The sequence below is a fragment of the Ornithodoros turicata genome, chromosome 10, assembly GCF_037126465.1.
Source record: "Ornithodoros turicata isolate Travis chromosome 10, ASM3712646v1, whole genome shotgun sequence".
In the NCBI taxonomy this organism is placed as follows: domain Eukaryota; kingdom Metazoa; phylum Arthropoda; class Arachnida; order Ixodida; family Argasidae; genus Ornithodoros; species Ornithodoros turicata.
This window is the reverse complement of record NC_088210.1, coordinates 27,642,819-27,663,789: the sequence shown is the minus strand read 5'-3', so window position 1 is coordinate 27,663,789 and position 20,971 is coordinate 27,642,819. Positions and strand designations below refer to the sequence as shown.

Sequence of the window (20,971 nt, the reverse complement as noted above, 5' to 3'; positions counted from 1 at the left end):
TCAGTCGATCGTCGCAGAGTCTAAAAGCGAGCTTCACCGCACAGCGCATTCGGAACCAACCGTACAGTTATCGCTTAATGTCTGAGAAGAAAGCGTTGCCCACGCCAATTAACATGTTTAATAACCAAATTGTTATGAGAAGGTGTATGATCCGGTCTTTCCTCGAATGGGAATTTTAGAGCGCATGGTCTACGAAGGACAGCACCGCCCGTCGGCGTTTGTTTGTTTGTTTTTATTGATAAGGTAGTATTCAGCAATCGTATCATCCCACGTCAATGAACGGTGCCCTCCCCCCCCCCCCCTTCGGCGATCTGGTAAAAAGAACTCTCCTACACTACTCCTCTGGGCTGTTATCATCTCCTCCAGTTTTCTCCGTTCAGAGCCACCCTTTCGCACCTGTTTCCTCTTCCCCCTCGCTCCCTCCTCTTGTGCGCACGCGCACCTGAGCGCTCGTCGCAGCGCCGCTCCTCGGCGGAAACTTGCGCACGCGGCGGCGTCAGCGACGGCGCCGTAGCGCGCGACGCGCGTCGCCCGCGGCGCAGCCCAGCGCTTGTCAGCGGCGGTCACGCGCCTCTCTCCTCCCGGAAGCTGCGACCGCGTCCAGCGTGACGTCACCCAGCACGTGACACCCCTTGCCGCCACTGCCGCCTTGGGCCAATCGGAGCGCGACATCGGCCAGCGGGGGCGGCTGTGACACGGCTGTCCGTAGCTGGTTGCGATCGGACGTGCGCTTGGATTTGGGTTTCGGTTTCGCAAGGCGACCTCCCGTGTGTGTGTGTGCGTGTGTGCGCGTTTGACGCATGACGCTGTCGCGTCGGACATGCTAGCCCATCCGTGGCTCCAGTTCCTGCATACGCCGCTCGGTGTCTCGTCCCATGGACTGTCACTGGCACTCGCAAATGGTAAGTGCTTTCCATTGCCTCCCATACAATCATCCAGCGACACTCCAAGTTGTCATACACCTCCTTCGCGACGACCAGATTCCTTCGCAGATTCTTTCACTCAAGTGTTGGGGGAAAAAGCGCGGGAAACTCCTCCTGACAAGACATTGTTTCGTGTGACCAGCACGTGCAAATTTGTAGTCTTGAAATTCGTCAGCTAATTGGGTACCGCACGCCTCGAACAAAAAGAAGTAAAAGAGAAGGGGAGAGAAGGGATGGTACGGATACTTATAACTGCACATCAGCCAGCCTCAGATGTATGGCCTCGTTGAGGTAAGCCCGCGTGTAAATATACAAAATAAGCGCATGATGTCGAATGAAGCGAAATGAACATCGTGATAAATGAGTACGTGCAATATGATGTACTCTCTTCAGCAAGGGAGTAGGAGTCCTCAAATGCATTGCAACTACCATCTCAATCCTTTTTTATCCTATTCTAGTTATTCAGATCTACTGCCTTGCGCCAATTTTTTTTTAATTTTTTCCACGAGAAGCTTCGCTAATTTTTATCAGCGCGAGCGCGGAAGAAAATAGAAGAAAGTAGACGACAAAATACGGCAGGCATCAGTCATTGAACATGACGCCATAGCTTTCTCTCTTATTGTAAAATATTTATTAAAAAATTATTATGTTTCCTAATTTATATATACACGTGCAATTTCCTAAGCGGGAAAATATAAAGTCACGAAATAGGCAATCAACGAACGAGAAATTAAACGGTACCGTCAGTTAGAGAGCGTGATGTATACGTGTGAGAGGTAAAGTCGAAGCTGGGAATCACGTGTTCCAGGAAAACAGATGCAAGAAAGAAGAAGAAAGAAGAGAAGAAAAGCTACGAGCTTTTATTAGGCAGCTTCCTTTCAGCCTGAAATTCTTGGAAAGGAACTCAAAGTGGACACTTTGATTTTACAGCATGCTCACAAAAGAGAAAAGACAGAGAGAGAGAGCGGGGAAGAAGAATGAAGCTGGAACGTTTTCGAGTCAGCTTTTAGTTTGAGAACGTTTCTCGTAATACACCTCGTGTTGTTTCCCATCCTGGACATCGATCCCGATTTTATAAACAAAATTGTAATCTATAATTTTCCATTTTTTTTTTAAACTCACCCAGTGCATTACCAATACAGCGCCGCTCCGAGTGAAGCCCAATTACGTGGTGGCCTAACCCTCGGCGCGAAAAGCAGTCACGTTCCTTTGGCACCCATCTTTCGTGCTTCGCGTGCCTCGGGACTTTAAACTGTTGCGTGTTGAGAGCGTTGTCTCGGAGGATGAGTTTCTACGAAGCTCCGTTTCCGTTTCTCATTTTTCACGAAAGTAACTCGCTTCCAGTTTGATGGGATGAGATTTGTTAGCTGCGCGTGGTTTGTACAATATATATATCGGGCGTTTTCTTTCATCACATTGCCGTGATGCGTTCGGTAGTGCGCTCGATTCATTGATTGACTCACTGATTTAAGTCGTTTCGGCGGTGAAGTAATGAGATAAATGACGTCAGCATAAGGAAGAAAGGAGGACGGTCGTGGACTTCAACTTCGTTCTCTGATATCAAATTTCACCTGATATTTGAAGCAGCGGTCAATTTAAATGTCGGAGCCAAGTAAGACACATTCCTTGCTCTTTATACCGTTTCGCTTATCTAATAAAGAAGAGATAGCGGTCACTTTCCTTATCTACACGCGATCCTGTTGGATGATAACGTGTGACGTCAGAAATTGATGAAGGAATTAGGCACGCACAGTGGCAATAGGGATGGGGACGCTCTAAGGCAATTGTGGGAGCAGTTCTCCACGAAGTCGTGCCCGCATGTCACCAAAGCAGGCAAGGAAACAGGTCGGCAATAAATAACCAATCAGGGGGGGGCCAACGAAAGCATCATGTTGGTGTTTCGATTTTTATTAGCAATTTACCTGTAATCACTTCTCATTTTACTTCATGAGCTAACTGATTCACCCAGGCTTTTTCTTTTCTTCAAAAGTATGCTTTATTTATGGTATGCGTACATACTGTGCTTCATGATCACGGCGGCGACGCACTATGTACACAAATTCCACAATTTATAACCGCATATGAGTCGGAACCTGGGTCCCGGGCTATAGCCTGAGCTGTTTTAGGACAAGTTAGGAGACACCCTTGCCTGAGTTCGTTGACGGTACTTAAGATATTGATTTTAAAGACGGAGGCCGGTCAGAGAAAAGGTGTGAGAACACGGATGATACTGAATTTCTGACCCAACGAACGAACTTTCCTTTGAACGAACCACAGCACTATATCTTGAACGCGTATGACAGAAACATGGTGGAGTGTCTGAACATGACCTTCACAGGTGTATTCGCATGTCGAGTGAAGGTGACGTTTTTGCGTAGGGGACAAAAATAAAAAACAATTACAGGTCGCTTCGGAAATAGTGTGCTGCACCGGCTGAGGAGTAACGAACACTGAATTACGAATAACAACGGCCCCGCGGCATTGCTTAGAGAAACGTGTGTTGCTCAGAAATAAATTCACCGCGCGGTTAATCATAAAGTACGTAACTAAGAAATCCCAGCACTTAGCACTTACGCAGAACTAGAAATCACATCATCCTGCTGAGCTGCTGCACAAGAAAGTGCCCCATTATTACACTACGCGCAGAAGGACCTGTACACTTTATTCCCGAACACTCTATACAGCTATAATAATAATAATAATAATAATAATAATAATAATAATAATAATAATAATAATAACAACAAAAAGAAACTGGTGACGTTTGCGGTCGTTAACAATACTATTAGAACCACCAGAAATGTAAGACTGAAGAAGTTTGCCACAAATGTGCTCACTCCGAGCACATCAACGTACCTCGAGGCGTTTCAAGGAGCATGTACAAAACTCGGTCGTAAAACAATGAACGTATGCGGGCATCAGCATTCTAGCGTGCCTTTTACAATGGAAACGGAACGAAACGTGTCACATTTGCATAATACGTGGAGCGTGAATTTAAAGACGCTGTCCAAACTGGTCATTTGCGACATTGCCCTCAGGAGGAACGTCATGCTACCTTGAAGATCGGAATCGAGTGTCACGCTAACTGCATCACCCGTGTGTGTCATCAAGTCTATATAAAGTCAAGCGCGTCTTATATAGGTTTGTTGGAAGGTTTGCTGGAAGCATTGATTCGCCCGGAGTGCATCAGTAGCAGGTGCAAAGGAGAAATCGGAATTTGGATCCTGGAACTGCCAGTTTACGTACCTGGGGAATGAATGAAACCTGGGAGAGGAAAGATTGCGTTCTACCGGACGTTAGATAGGAGGTTTCAGTCAGTCTAAAGTTTACTCTGAGGGGGTACACTCTTACAAAAAAGGGTGGAGCAGTTACTCCTTTTAAGAGGTAATAGTTGTCGCATTGCCTAAAAGGTTGCAAAGTTCTACCCGCTACCTCACTCTCAAAACAGAACTTCACCACGTGGCACGCTACTACCCAACCATCATCTTTAATGATATCGTTATCTTCCCTGATTTGTTGAAAACGGGGGGCGTACGGCTTTGTTGTGACAGTTATGAACAGCATAAGTGTCACAAATAAGGCGTACGCCCCCCGTTTCCAACAAACCAGGGTAGATAACGATATCATTCGAGATGATGATCGGTTAGGAGCGTGCTATGCGGTGAAGTTCATTTTTAAGAGTGTAGGCCCACTTCTGTGTGGCGAACAACGGCTAGCCGATCCTGCTATTACCCCCCCCCCCCCACCTCATTTTTAAGAGTGTAGGTGGTAACTATAGAAGTTACCACCTTTTCACACCTTTTTCTTAGTGTGTAGACAACTTTTTTTTAAGCATCTCACATAATATTTATACACGGGCACTTCTAATTGAAGGTGACTGATATACCATACATGTTCCATGCTTTGATTTGTCTGTTTTTTTTTTTTGATTGATTGATTGATTGATTTTAAAAGAAAAAAATGGAGATGGTAGTCTCGAGCCACTCGGGACTGGCTACTCCAGGACGCGTTATTAATAAAAGAAAGGGAAACTACACTAACCTCGACGCTTTGAAACGCTTTGAAAGAATAAATGAGGACATCATCACCGAGCTTGTCACCAAAAGCGAAGTCTCAAGGCACTAAAAACAAAGAGTGTCACAATGTGTCAAACAGGTCCGTCGAGACGAGAAATTGCACAAGGGCGCGCATGGCAGGTATGAGCTGATTTGCTGGCCAGCACCCAAGAACCTTTTCGGTGGAGTATGGCCGATTATCCAGGCGAGACAGGGACGACACAAGGGTACATCGGTGTGCACTGTACCTCGGGCAGTCTTGGAGTATATGATCCACGTCCGTCCGTCCGTCCGTCCGTCCGTCCGTTTTTTTTTTTTCAATTCCAATTGCACATTGGTTGATGTTACTTTTCGTTGAAAGCACGTTCCGACCAATCTGCAGTCCTGAAGACAGCAACGCTCACAGCAAAGTACAATTAGAACTCGGACTACTAGTAGGTAAGCATCGCTTCTATACCATGGTGTGGCGGAGATTTCCGGAGCACGTTGAAGAACCTTCGGGAGGCGGGTTGAAATTTTATCCTCGGTCCTACCCTGCAGCATGTCGTCACAGAAATGCAGGCTGACTCACATTACTCGCAAATCAACTTCCAAATATTTGTTAAGACAAATTCCTAACGTATATATGGAACCAAATACCAAAGCGTGTTCCATCAAATTAATCTTCTTCAAATAAATCTTCTTACCTTATTCCTTCAACGATCGCTAAAAAGGCCTTGCAAGTATGTATCGGACCCGACTAAGGCACGGGGGCAATATATAGAGTGGGGCATGCGGAACGACCCTATACACCCAAGGTACGAGGGGAGGATCGGTTCCTCCTTCTAATCGGCTGTAAAACAGCGTAATACGCCGAACGCAATATGATGCGGCGAGAAAATCAATTAGACGAGAAAATTAGGCTTTGATGGATTACGGCGGATTGGTCAGTGGCTGTAATTACTAACGCATCCCCCACTCCCCCCTACCACAGACACACAAAAAAAGCGTGCTCCTCAGGGCAGTTTTTTGCATTATGCACCGAGCGAGCAAGAAAGAAAAACTGTATTATGCTATACAACGGAAAAGGTCTATTCGCAACAACAGCAGCAGTTACATGCATGACGATGCAATGGGAAATACAGGGTGTTTGCTCTAATGTGTCCAGAAATTTTATTTAAAGCGAGCGATAAGAGAGAATCGAGCGCTACTTTTCAGCTACTTAATTAATAAAGAGGTACTAACAGGTACAGGTAACAGGTACAGTGAAACAGTATACCTGTTTCTTACTCAAGTAGCAGAAAGGTACCACTTGCTTTTCTTCTATCGCTCGCTTTAAATATAATTTCTGGACACATTAGAGCGAACACCCTGTATTACTCGCACAGCGGGATGGTGCTTACTGAAATTCCTCGTACATTGAGGAGCGCTCGCATCAAGACGGAGAGAAATTCTGGGAAATATGTCGTATGAAGTCACAAGCCGAGGTCGGCGAACGCAAATGGATTAACAAATCACTTAAAACGCTTAAAACTTTGTCAATGCATGGGGAATCAATCAATCAATCAGTCCTTTTCCTTTCCTTTTTTTCTTCTTCTTCTTTGTTGCACAAGGCTGTTTAACTTATTCATCCTTGAGGGAAAAAAAATTGAAGTAGCCAGTAGCGCATGAAATATGCCACACTGTCATTTTTAGTGCACGGCAGCTTAATAATGTCTAACTCGCTGTCAGATAGCCTCGTTGACAAGATCGTTGCGCAGTCAAAGTGAAAGCAGGCGTTCGTTAGAAGCACGTCCCACATAATGACCATCGCGCAGGTCACCCGAACGGTTATCGGCTACTTGACCCAATAACCGCCCGCAATGATATTCAACCCAGTCGCGCAATTATACCAACCAATCCAATGCACACAAGCTACTGCAGGTTAGGAGACAGCGGGGTGGTGATTGTAGTGATGATTAAAGCAACGCGATTCGGCTCTGATAATATGAGCGATTTTTTAATACTCAAAGAATGGTTAAAAAGCCAAGCGACTGGGTGGCACAGATCCCTAGTGGAAGAAACCCTCGTTCATGTTCATGTGCGCCTACTTTCATATGCAGTGTGTTTTTTTTTAAATAAATCTTTTTATCTTTCGAATGCGCTTTGACTCCCGTTCCTAGTGTTGGGTTCGAAAATCGATCAAAATCGGAATCCATCCATCAATCAGAAAACCCATCGCGCTAGAAAATATCGAAACGGAAAGAAAGGATGTAGGAAGAAGTGCACACCTAGAAATCTAAATGACCATTTTTCGTATTGTGAATAATTCAATTTCTTCTTTTTATTATTATTATTATTTTTTTGGCAATCCAATATTTGAATAGTTTGGATGCCTCAAAATTCGTAATCGTTTCAGGAAAAAAAATACAAAAAATATGGCAGGTTCGTTGTTTGTTATAAGAAAAAATAAAATATAATATGGCAGGTGTTAAACAATGACTGCATCCAAATCTGCACAATATACCACACTCTAAAAACAGAGCTTCACCGCATAGCACGCTCCTAGACTTCGCCTTCTTCGCATAGACTTTCGTGCACTTATTCCTAAATGCATCCTGTCTATTAAGTGCCCTATTCCTATCAGTGCATCCTAATAAATTCCTAGAAATTCCTAGAATTCCTAGAAAATATTCCTATTGGTTGTGGCAATGCTTCTCGTCCCCCCCCCCTTTCTAAAGGGAACTAAAATTACTCCTTTTTCTTCTTCTTCTTCCTCTGAGAGCTTACCAGCTAACACGATGAGCGCGATACCAAACCGCAGACGAACATTCCAATGAACATTCACGTTTACGGTTCTAGTAATTTTCTTCCCGAACACCGCGACGACAAGAGGGCGGCATTGCAGGTAAACAATGACCGTCGTTCCATTTATCGCGTTATTGTTCTCCGTGTCGAAATTAATGGCACAAATTAAAAGCGCGGGAAAGAGACACACACACACGCTTTGCACACGCCAAGCAAATAGCGAGGAGCAATCGGAAGATACGTATATCTGGGATATGGCCCCTAATGAACGAGCGGTAACTTCCTTTTTGTCCCTCATTATTTCCTTTTTGTCGCTTATTACGTTTATCGTTATATCCCTTCTTTGCTGCATGCGAAGGATGAATTCGAACGCGTTTTTGCAGGAGCGCGGCTCGAAAGTGTCGTTAGCACCAAGTGTCGGTTTTCACACCGCCTTGGAACTGTGTGTTAGGAATGAATGAGGGGGGGAGGGGTTCAATCTGGAAGGGATCGGAGAATAATCACTGATGACTAATGGAGACAAAGGTATTAGAGACGTTTTTGTTGCTCGTTTCGAAATTATGCTCGACGTAGTTAGTGTCTCTCGACGCCTTTGTCTGCAGCTGCTAATAATGTGATGCGTGGGGACCCAAGGAAGCAATAACGAATTGTCGTTTGTATACGGAAAGGTACCTATGTGGGGAAAAAGTGTGGATGAGTAAAAGAGGAGAGGGAAGGAGAGGGATCAAAAAGTATCCATAATGGCTTTATATTATTTTATGGTCATCGTAAAAATTTCGTGGGACATTTTCAGACGGAACAGACCTATATGTAACGGTCCCGCCTCGTACATTAGGAATACAACGAAGTTGACCACAGTGGTGTGGGAACAAGATAGCCTAATGGCGTATCTTTACGCTATGCAAGTGCATAGCGTTTATCCAGCAGCAGTTTTTAGTCTGCGCATATCCAAGTTGCCCAGGGGTCGATGTTCGCAGAGGTGGCAGTGAACAAGTATACATACTTAAGGGGAAGTACGCGCCGCGACACTGTACATGAATAATGATGCGAGAGAAAGACGGGTTTTTAAGTTCAAAAGCAATGCCACAGGGCAATGAGGTGGCCTTCGCAAAACAAGTCTCGACATACAACAACAACAACAACAAATATATCATGACTATGGCCTGGGCTGATTCAAAAGAAATGTTTTGCCAGCATGTGAAATGGTGCGCCACTTGGTACAGATCTACAGTGCGTAGATTCAGAAACATCAAGAAGGCGTACACTCTTAAAAATGAACTTCACCGCATGGCAAGCTCCTAGCCAACCATCATCGCGAACGATATCGGTGTCTGCCCTGATTTGTTGAAAATGGGAGGCGTACGCCTTTTCTGTGACAATTATGAACAGCATAAGTGTCACAAAAAAAGGCGTACGCCTCCCGTTTTCAACAAATCAGGGCAGATAACGATATCATTCGAGATGATGTTTGGCTAGGAGCGTGCTATGCGGTGAAGTTCATTTTTAAGAGTGTAGATACATCCACACAAAGAGAGAGAGAGAGAGGGAGAGAGTAAAAAAAAAAGTGTTGTGTTCGTACTGGTACGACAATGCATCCATTCCAGAACTCTTGATCCTGATCGCTGGTTTATTTCTCTCTCTCTCACACAGAAACGATCAGGATCAGGCATTTTCTCGTATTCACATTTACTAGACTTATTCATCAGGTGGACCCTGCTTCTTTTTTTTTCCCTCTGTCTCTTTCTCTTCTTCTTTGTTTTTAAAATGCCTTTTGGTCATCTTGAGGTTGGTTTTTCTACTTTCTTTTCTATTCACGGGTACTGGAGTAGCCTGGCCAACTCTGTCGGATCTCACATCTCCATATTTTGTATATCTCGATCAATCAACCAATCAATCAATCAATCAATCGCATTCACCCTCACAAACTAGCGTGGGCGAATAATCGGTGCAGTCGAGAGATCTGGGACTCCTTTCACTGCTTCTTGCCTCGCATATACTTCGGTACTGATCACCATGGTCCATATGTTCCTCTACTTTCTGTCGTGCTGTCCTCATAAGTAACTTCATCTCGTCATACATTTTCGCGGGCAGGATTGTTTATTTGAAACGCGTGCACGAGATGCATCTGCGATGTTCGAGCGTCGAAAATGGTAGCGGTAAATAGTGCATGCGGAGAACCTTCGCGAATTCTGAGCTACTACACTCTAAAAACAGGTGGTGGCGGTGGCGAGAGGGCTTGCCGTTGTCGGCCTCACAGAGGTGGGCAACGCCACGACTGACGCCCTGGGGAATGCGCGTCCTGGGCCGACTTCTAAAGGAACTGCGCCGACATATGTCTGAAAGCGTCTGAGGAAAAACAGAACTTCACCGCATAGCACGCTGTGCGCCAATTATTGCCACGAACGATAGGGTTATCGCATCGAATTATCGCATGTGATTGGAAGACAGAGGGAGTGTACGACTTTTTGTGGCAATTTTCATATATCTAAATTGCCACAAAAAGGCGTACGCCCCCACCTCTCTTCGAATCAGAAACGATAACCATATCATTCGAGGCAATGGTTTGCGCACAGCGTGCTATGCGGTGAAGTTCTGTTTTTAGAGTGTACCCTGTCGCCACACAAGTAGGCTGACTCACCTTGCACGTAAATCAACTACCAATTATTATTATTATTAGGTAATGCAGCAAACCCATTTCAACTTGTCCGGCTTCAAAGTATCAAGGCTCTACTGCGCTTCTGAGGGAAGCAAAAGAGAAGCACTTTCAGAAGGCTATTTACGAGGCGGCAGGGGATGGTAAAAAAACATGGAGAACAATTAACGCCGCTCTTGGCAAACAACAGACCAACCGCCAGATTAACGGACTACAGGGCGAGGGGGGTGTTCTTGTGACGGAACCGACACTAATAGCAGAAAAGTTCAATTACTACTTTTCCCAGATCACTGCCCAGGTTTCATACTTGCCATGCGTACCATGCTCGATGCCGGTTCCACGTTACAACCCCATTTCCTTCTTTCTGGAGCCCACAGATCCCCAGGAAATCGAGTCTACTATTGCAAACTTGAGAAATTCTAACTCCAAGGGGCACGATAATATTCCCATCGCATTACTGAAATATATTGCTGCTGCTATATCATCCCCACTAGCAGAAGTTTTTAACGACATATTTCAAAAAGGCACCTTTCCAGATCAACTGAAAATCGCCAAAATTATTCCGGTCTATAAGAAGGGAGACACACAGTTACCGGGAAACTATAGACCGATTGCTATACTCCCTGCTCTAAGTAAAGTCCTTGAAAAACTTATTTTGAGAAGATTAGAAAGATTTTTTAATAATTATGACCTCCTATCGCATTCACAGTTCGGGTTCCGCAAGGGAAGATCGACCATCTCTGCACTTGTAACCATTACGGAAAAGATAAGAAAAAATATTGACTCAAAATTATATACAATGGGGATCTTTTTAGACCTCAGTAAAGCGTTTGACTTGATTGATCACCAGCTTCTATTAATGAAACTAGAGAGATACGGCATACGAGGTGTAACACGCAACCTAATTGAGAGCTATCTCAGCTGCCGGGCTCAATACGTTTCAATTGGCAATACACGCTCTGTTGAACGTTCTCTATCTCTAGGCGTCCCACAAGGTTCCATATTGGGACCCTTCTTATTCTTAGTTTTTATAAACGACCTCCCTCAGTACTTAGAACCTACATCTACGTCAGTCCTTTACGCCGACGACACGAACATTTTTATTGAATGTAACTCACTTAATGCTCTTTTTGATAAAGCAAATTCCACTCTGGAAAGATGCACGTACTGGTTGTCTACGAACAAACTTGTCCCTAACATTACGAAGTCAAACTATGTCCTTTTCACAACGCCCTCTGTGCCCATTAACATCGACGGCCTCAGTGTTATGCTTTCAAACTTTAGCCTTGCTCGTGTCTCGTCAACAAAATTTCTAGGCGTCACACTTCACGAGCATTTATCTTGGCGCCATCATGTAACCGAAGTCATGCGCAAAGTTCTATCGGGGATCCATGCATTGTCAAGAGCTAGAACTCTCTTTTCGATTCAGACACTACTACTCATTTATAGGTCATTGATTGAGTCACACATCATGTATGCACTAGAAATATATGGGTTAACTTACCCAACACAGTTACAGCCTATTTACTTGTTACAAAAGAGAGCACTACGAGTAATTCTTTCTCTTCCGGCCTATGAGAGTGTCACGTTTGCATTTGATGCGTTGAGTATATTGGATGTATACAAGCTTACCCAGCTGAGGCTATGCATACTATTATTTAATGTTATCCATGGACATCTGCATATACAAAATGTTGACCTCTCATTTTATTCGTCTCGTTATTTGTTACGGAAAGATGAGTATATCCTCAACGCTCCCACTCCACGAACAAACTTTATGCTACATTCAATTTCTTACCAGGGCCCCAAAATATGGAACACCCTCCCCTATGGTGTACGTGCAATGCGAACCCTTAGTGGATTCAAGCGGCTACTTAATGGGTACCTATATAATGGTACTATACAATAATCTTTAGAGAAGATGTCCTTTTATAACGTCTGGGTTATGCTAAATGTATAGGCATGTTTTGCATATTTATTGATATGTAAGCCAGTGTCAGTTTTTTAGCCATGTAATGACCTTTTGTAAAAACATTAATGCAGTTTTTCGTTCATGAATATCCTTTGTTATAATCTTTGTAGTCTTTGTATCTTCTTTTTTTTTATTATTGTTATCCACAAGACCATTTCTTATATAAGACTTCTTATATAATGCTAATGCTGTCTAGCTTACAGGGACTGCTTTACAGGCTTGCCCTCGCAGTCCCCTTGAAACCATGTATCTTGTACTTTCTTCTAAAATAAAACAAACTGAAACTGAAACTGAAACTTACATAACTTTGCCACGAAATTATGAGTGTATCATCGTAGGCTGATTAGATATTTATCCTGCTTACGAGCCTTCGCTGTATTAAAGGCAAGACCTCTCTAAGCAATTGTCCAAAATGTAAAGGCATCGCCCCATAAAGATATCGCTTTAAAACGAACAATGACACTACTTCAAAATCGAATATCGAGAATTCTTTTAGTGATTCTTCCCTGCGTAATATCATAGAGCAGAAATTGTCATTGTCTATTCTTTGTTTCATTCTGTGTTCTGAATTATTATTATTATTATTAATATTATTATATTCCGTTAGTTAGTTTGTGTTACTGTTTTCCCTGCTGATAATCCACACTCTGTAATAGTTGCTCTATATAGCGCTGAGAGCTGCCGATAACTGTAGAAGCTGTTTCTCCACGATGTGGCCTTTCTTCCAGTTCTCACACTCTTAGAAATGAACTTCACCGCATAGCACGCTCCTAGCCAACCATCATCTCGAATGATATCGTTATCTGCCCTGATTTGTTGAAAACGGGAGGCGTACATCTTTTTTGTGACAATTATGGACAGCATAAGTGTCACAAAAAAGGCGTACGCCTCCCGTTTTCAACAAATCAGGGCAGATAACGATATCATTCGAGATGATGGTTGGCTAGGAGCGTGCTATGCGGTGAAGTTCATTTTTAAGAGTGCAGTTCTTTGAGCAGATGAAAAAAAAGAAAAGAAAAGAAAAGGTCGTCCGCGCATTGCGATTCTTACGCAGTGCACCGTAGTAATTTCACGTACACAACAAGGGTATTCAAACGTCACGTATCGCAGTGCATGCGTTTTCAGCACATTTACCTTGGAGCCTATTTGACGCTATTTACTGGGCTATTATGCTGTCCTCCTCTCTCTCTCTCTCTGCGCGTGCTTATAGAGCTCCTGGAAACAGGAAACCAAAGACACCTTACTGCCGGGCGATTTATAGCAATCGCATTCCGCTCAAGCGTCGAATCTTTCGCCCTTCCCATTGGTGGGAAACAATGTGAACTTTTATCCCTATATATTTTATGGCTCACGCTGAAAACGATAAAGATGGGAAGTCACACTGCAATGAGTTAAAAGGAAGTTTGTTTCAGTTCAGAGCCGTTTTCGCTGCCGCTGTAGTCAGTAATGGATTCGGCTGATAAATTCGCTGGAGTCTGATATTTCATGAGGAATTTCATTGACCTTTCTTTGGGTGGTATTATATGAGCCGTTAGAATCTACAGTAGAGATCCCTAAAATCTCCGCTTATTTACTTTTGCTAATGCAGCCATGGTATCCTGTCGCAGAGTGCCACCGCCAACGATCTCATGTTTCGATCCCTCAATTATTCGTCTCAGTACACTCTTAGAAATGAACTTCATCGCATAGCATGCTCCTAGCCAACCATCATCTTGAATGATATCGTTATCTGCCCTGATTGGTTGAAAACGGGAGACGTGCGCCTCTTTTGTGACACTTATGCTGTTCATAATTGTCACAAAAAAGGCGTACGCCTCCCGTTTTCAACAAATCAGGGCAGATAACGATATCATTCGAGATGATGGCTGTCTAGGAACGTGCTGTGCGGTGAAGTTCATTTTTAAGATTGTATTGTCAGCTATAGTATAGATGAAGTTGCTGATGATGGTCCTACACTCTGAAAACAAGAAAAAATAAAAGAGTAATCTTAGTTGTTGATTGATTGATTCAGGTATTCAAAAAATATGGAGATGTAAGATGTTACTCCAGAGCCCGTGAATAGCAAAAAAAAGTAGAAAAAGAACCCTCAGAGTGACCAAGAGGCATAAAAAAAGGAAGAAACAGACAACCTCAAGATGGCCAAGAGGTATTTAAAAAACAGTAGAAGAGAGGGAGAGAAAAAAACCCAAGCAGGGTCCTTTTTGGGGACTACATGCATTGCCACAAGCATTAGTCTATTAGACTATTACTAGACTATTTCCAGTGCAAGGGAGTAAACCTCAGGGTTAGGGGACTAAAGTGGGGAGTAATTGCAATGTGAGAAACTGGAGGCTGCAATTGTTCACTAATTTACGGCTACATTGTGAGACTTATGTCTCACAATGTAGTAGTAAAATATATGAATCGAGACGTTGGCCTTAGTATGTTGTACACTGTATCACCACCTCACCGACAGCTTACATCTTGTTCATTCGTTACCCCTCTCTATTTGCAACTCGTTATCAATAATTACCGATCACCGTTGAAGATGAGCTCGAACAAGATTTTTTTTTCTCCAACAGGTCCCTGCGCGGTTGCAGTGCGCATGAGTGATTCACATATAACGAACTCCAATTTCATTTCCTCATATCCGTTTTACCATTTTGGTCCCCTCCCATTCTTGCCTCGTTATACAATCTACGAGTTTATCGGCAAATCGCGTACCTATGGCCGAGCCATGATGGGATAATTGCAGTGTTCCACTATTTGCCCGTCGGATCAAACGGGACGATAATCTTGACTGAATATTCAGGCGGCCGACCTCCCCATAAGGGTATGTATCCATCCGGATATAAATATTCGGCGGACTGAAGCCCGTACGATGTTGCGGTCGCCAACCTAATTAAGCGAGATCCAATAGGAAACAATAGACTCATTAAGATAAGACTCCGATCGAAGATCGGGGCGGACCGGTTCATCAGCCCAGCGCTAAAAGAACTTAAAACATACAAACATAATCTAACAAAGGCTACACGTAAGAAATGGTGATGCACGAACTTCAGGGAGGAAGGACGTACATATTTAAAAGTTAGACGTGAGAGAAAGAAAAGATGTCTTATCAGCAATGCAAAATTCCCGGATTCTGCCGCCTCTGGATATACATGGAAGATCCTCTCAGCAGATAAGCACGGAAGGATAGGACATGATTAATTTAACAATTACGCAAAATGAATTAATAATCTTAGGAGACGCATTTTAAGAGGGAGGGAGAGAGCCCCAGAGGCAAACACCTTTCATGTCCTCCCCTTTTTCTTTTCCGTCTTTGTATTTCTAAAGGGTGACTTGAGCTTCCTGAGGAGTACGTTTCGAAATGTCTCGCTTAAACTGTTAAATCTTGAACATCAGGCTCTGGCGTTAAGACAACGCCTTCGTGCATTTCTTTTACGTTTTAATATCGTTATGTTCCTCTTTGTAAAGCGCCGAGGGAGGGCTGGACCACGCGGAAGGTCACACAGCGCCGATAAGAATTGAGGATAATGGCGAGTGAGAAGGAAAATAAATAAGTATCGTATGAACGTGAGGTGGCTCAGGCTCTGGCAACAGTGGTAACGCGGAACACGATTAAGACAACACTTCGTCTCTTTTGAGCGTAGAAAATGGCTGGTCAGAGCAAGAGAATTCTCTCTCAATCTCAAACTTTATTTTATGTGCTCGTGAAAAGCAGTACGCCTTAACTGATGTAACTGACAATTGACAATTAAAAAAGTGATCCGCAGAAGATACAGACGTTAGGATTTAAAATGTCCAACATTTCATGTAAGAAACCGCCATCTGTGACAAAGGAGAAAAGCACTGATAACATCTGGAATCAGAAAGAGCGCAGCTACGGAGAGATCGTGCTGCTGTTGATGATGATGATGATTCGGGTTTTCATGGCGCACGGAAGAGAGATCGTGCAGGAACACGTATTGGGATAGAGGAGGTTAACTCAAAGCAACCAAACATAGCCTGAATCAGACTTGTACGTAACGCGTTATGAGTAATTGCGTTACTTGTGATCAATTACTTTTTTGAGTAGTTTTTCCAGTAATCAATTACATTTTTGAACAAGTAATTTGGCAAGTAATTCTATTACAATTTTGAGAAATCAATTACCGAGTAATCAGTTACTTTTGAAGTACTGTCTGACTCAAAATAACAATGCTCTATGACAAATTTCATGTGTCTTTGTTGGGCTATTCCACTGTAGTAAGCGGAAAAAAATATTGTTGCTACTTCTCACAAGGTTTTTCACAAGAGGGACGAAATAGTTAACTTTTAATATAATTTTTTTGTTAATAAATTGATGTCGGTCACCAATGGCCAACAAGAAGAACCTCACCCGACGAGGCATACATGAACACGTGTCGCCCTATTGCATGCGGCTAGGTTCTTCTTGTTCTTCTTCTTTTTCAGTTTAAGACTAGCTCCTATATAATTAGTTTTTTACAAATCAATCAAGCAATTATGAGCAACTTCAATTAAATGTCTCATGTCCGGATGAAACCGACTAAGTTTCAACAATGTCCTCTCTGACAGTTCAAACTAGCCAAGGAAAGAGAATAACCAACATTTCATTTCTTTTTCTATTTTTCACCAGTCAGGTTGGAAGGGGGGCGGAGAAACGTACAAAAAGCTGTAAAGGGACAGCCGGGACAGCCATGATGTATACAGATCGAAGGTATAGGCTCTTAAAAATGAACTTCACCACATAGCATGCTCCCAGCCAACCATCATCCCGAAGGACATCGTTCGCTCCCCTGATTTGTTGAAAACGGGAGGCGTACGCCTTTTTGTGACACTTATGCAGAAATGTTAATTGTCACAAAAAGGCGTACGCCCCCCCCCCCCCCCGTTTTCCACACTCTGAGAAATGAACTTCACCGCATAGCACGCTCCTAACCAACCATCATCTCGAATGATAACGTTATCTGCCATGATTTGTTGAAAACGGGAGGCGTACGCCTTTTTTGTGACACTTATGCTGTTCATAATTGTCACAAAAAGGCGTACGCCTCCCGTTTTCAACAAATCAGAGCAGATAACGATAGTAATCGAGATGATGGTTGGCTTAGAGCGTGCCATGCGGTGAAGTTCATTTTTAAGAGTGCAGGATATACTGCTAATGCGCCCCGTGTCGTCGTGACTGGTACCTCACCCCGTTAAGTACGGCCACATGACATACCGGCCACTTTTACGATAACGCAATTACTACGGGTTATTTCTCAGCCACGCAACTGCGTAAAAACACACGATCTTCGGCTCCTGTATCGTGTATAGGAAAGCGATGCGATATCTCTTCCGGAACGAGCCGTATAAATTATGCTTCACAACAAAGATCCGGTTTGGAGCTCTATACAAAGCTACGAACTCACACGCCCACTTAACACTACACACTTTAGAAAAACGTTTAATGCCCAGTGAATTTTCGCCATCACTCCCATACGCACGCTGCTTAGGGGGACGAGGAGAGCATGCTTCACGAAAAACGCATAGTTATCATTTTTCATCCTTCGTTACTGTGGTACGGGAGATATAAGATAGCTACCGTCTGTTTCAAGTGGCGAGGAAGGGTTGTGTATTACTGGACATAACCGCACAGCGGGTCGCACCTTTGCTTTGGTTTGGCTTAGCTCGGATTGGTTTCAGATATTACGATACTGCGTCGACTATGATGCACGAACACGGGCAAGAGCTGCTGCTTTTCTTGCTAAAACGAGAACGCGTAATTAAAAATTGTTTCACAACGCTAAAAATGTAATTGACGTCCTGTAGCCATTCGGAGGTTACGTGGCAAATCTCCTCATGATCATCATGTCTCTTTTTATTTGTTTTATTTCATAATTTTTTATTTATTTATTTATTTTATTGTAATTCGTTATTCTTTTCTTTTTTTTTTTCGCTGTTCTTCCGAGGTGTTATGCTTAGCTGGTTTTCGTGACGCTGGCCAGAAGATAAAGGAGGAAAGACAGCGCCGGAAACGATGGTAAGATGCGAGCAGACGGAATGTAACCATAGCGCCAATTAGAATCCTTAATTCAGGTCTTTCAAGGCCAGCTTCCGCGGATGCGATCCCCGACGTATCACCCGTTTTCTTTTTTCTTTTTTTTTTCTCGCGAAATCTCACGACTTCCGTGGGAAGCGAAAGATTGGCTCTCACACGCGCGCGCGCGCTAACCGTACATGAAGGTTATGGAGGACAAGACTACAGGGCAGCATGGGAGAACACCGTTACGAAACTAGCGGACCACCCAGAGCATTTTTCACTGCTTCGCGGGGCATTCATTCTGGAGAACGGGGACAGGCATGGCGTGGTTTTTTTAGACTAATTTTTTGTGAACACGCAAAGCGGGAGCAGCAGCGCCGCCGCCCGGCCATCATTTTTGAACGCGACCGCGTCACGCGATTCCGGCGCGAATCCGTAAAGTGTCAGGTGTGAAATGTACACACCATCACGTGTTGTACAAACAAATACAAAGCGATATTCTTTGTTCAGATGTTCGCGCCAGCACGGTAGGTGAAGGAAGGACCGTGAACACAGCTCCTGCGTGAAAGGTCGTTTCGCGTGCTACACTCTAAGAGAGAGAGAGGGAGAGAGAGAGAGAGGGTAAGAGGGAAAGAGTAATATGTGAGTCCTCTTGAAGGGGCTAAACATTAATACAGGACTTCACCGCATAGCACGCTGTGCGCCAACCATTACCATGAATGATAGGGTTGTCGCTTCTGATTCGAAGAGAGAGAGAGAGAGTGAGAGAGAGGGGGGGGGGGGCATCATACACTCTAAAAGCAGAGCTTCACCGCATAGCAGGTTCCTAGCCAACCGTCATCCCAAGTGACATGGTTGTTTCCCCTGATTTGCTGAAAATGGTGGGCGTACGCCATTTTTGTGGCATTATGCAGTTCATAAGTGCCGCAAAAATGGCGTACGCCTCCCGTTTTCATCAAATCAAGGGAGAGAACGTTGTCATTCGGGATGATGGTTGGCTAGCAGCGTGCTATGCGGTGAAGCTCTGTTTTTAGAGTGTATATGTCCAAATTTTCACAAAAAGGCGTACGCTCCCCTCTCTTGAAATCAGAAGCGATAACCCTATCATTCGTGGCAATAGTTGGCGCACGGCGTGCTATGCAGTGAAGTTCTTTTTTTTTATCTCTTAAAGTGTACGCTTTTTTGTGGCACTTAGCAGTTACGCAATTGTCCCAAAAAGCCGTGCGCCCCGCGTTTTCCACAGATCAGGAACGATAACGGTATCGTTATCTGCATGGTTGGCTTTCGGTGATTTGTTTGTGGTGCTATGTGGTGAAGTTCTATTTTAAGACTCTATGTTGACTCAGAGTGTTATCTTGTTTTACTCATTACGTCTATTTTCTTTCTTTCTCTCGTTTAAAGTGCACCACTCATAAGGATTATTTCCTTTTGTGGGCACTAAATAAAGAAAAAAGAGTGTGGCTTATAGATGCACCGTGGAGCACGGGACAAGTTACATGCAGTATACTCTTACGTGAGACTAACCGTAATGCGCACCCAAAGATTTACTTACGCGAGGGATTGACGTCATTTCTAAACATCAACACTTTGGCGCGATCTCTTGAGAGCGTCTTACCATTTTCAACTGTAAGACGCTCCCGTATAGGCCACACAGAAGTGCAGCGAAGCAACCTGACTTGTGGTCATGACTCCACGAACGTTCTAACATCGTCCTAACATCTGCTCTCACTGCATTCAGTAATACAAGAGAACATTTACAGGTGCGGTGCGTAAATGATGCACGCTCTTAATGCAATACGCGCAATCATATTGCAACTTTTCAAGTTCTCCAAACATATACTCTTCTCATTAAATTTGATCCACAACGAGGCTTAACTCGCCAAGCAGTTCCTACACTTCATGAAACTTGCGCGCACAAACTCACACGTATACCAGAGTTTCGTTGAGGCCTCGAGCCACAACCCAACCAGACTTTCAAACATTTCAAACTGTCTGAAGCACACCGGTATAACTCCAACAACGTACTCTTAAACTATAACGGTTATACTCGTCGTAAACCGTTTTGCGGTTAAGCTAAGTGAGGACGAGTAGGCGGTTCCGAAAGTTTCACTCTGAAAAGCGCTAAAGCCGTCCCCACTTAAGGTGCGTTACAACATTTCAAGCGGGCTCCGCTGAAAATTCGAGGGAACACCTCATCCCTTGCAAGCAAAGCGAGCGGGCTCAATTAAAATATGCTTTGCTCACCACGAGCCCCCCCCCCCCCCCCCTCCACTTGCAAATCAGCCGCGGTGTGCATTTAGGAATATCACGTGGTTTCTAAGCCGTGGTGTTACACGCGCGAAGATGAGTAAATCGGTATCAGGTGCGAGATCATTTGGGACGTCCGCTCGCTTCGCTGTTTGTCGTCTCCGTTCTCGCCCTCTTTGCATTCGAAACTGCTGATTGGTGTGAGCGTGCGGAAGTTAGGCGAGGGAGAGGAGGTTAACTTCCGGTGTTCCCTAGATACGTGGCGCAGCAGGGTTGCCCGAGGCTCTTCAGGAAGTCTCTGGAGGGTTGGGGTGCAGTTTCCGTCTCTGGGGTTCAGCTGCGCTGTGGCGT

General features: G+C 44.0%; 1 protein-coding gene and 1 long non-coding RNA gene across 2 annotated transcripts in view; one reads left to right on the top strand and one right to left on the bottom strand.

Moving 5' to 3' along the window:
• Window positions 1-20,971, bottom strand: part of LOC135371299 (uncharacterized) — a 47,387-nt gene that overhangs the window by 13,921 nt on the left and 12,495 nt on the right. The gene's annotated exons all lie outside the window — the stretch shown is intronic.
• The window catches only part of LOC135371295 (zinc finger protein basonuclin-2-like), a 192,927-nt gene continuing 172,640 nt past the window's right edge, over window positions 685-20,971 (top strand). Inside the window, exon 1 of the mRNA XM_064605403.1 lies at window positions 685-902. Coding sequence (XP_064461473.1) covers window positions 821-902 — 82 coding nt within the window. The 5' untranslated portion in view covers window positions 685-820. The remainder of the gene's footprint in view (window positions 903-20,971) is intronic.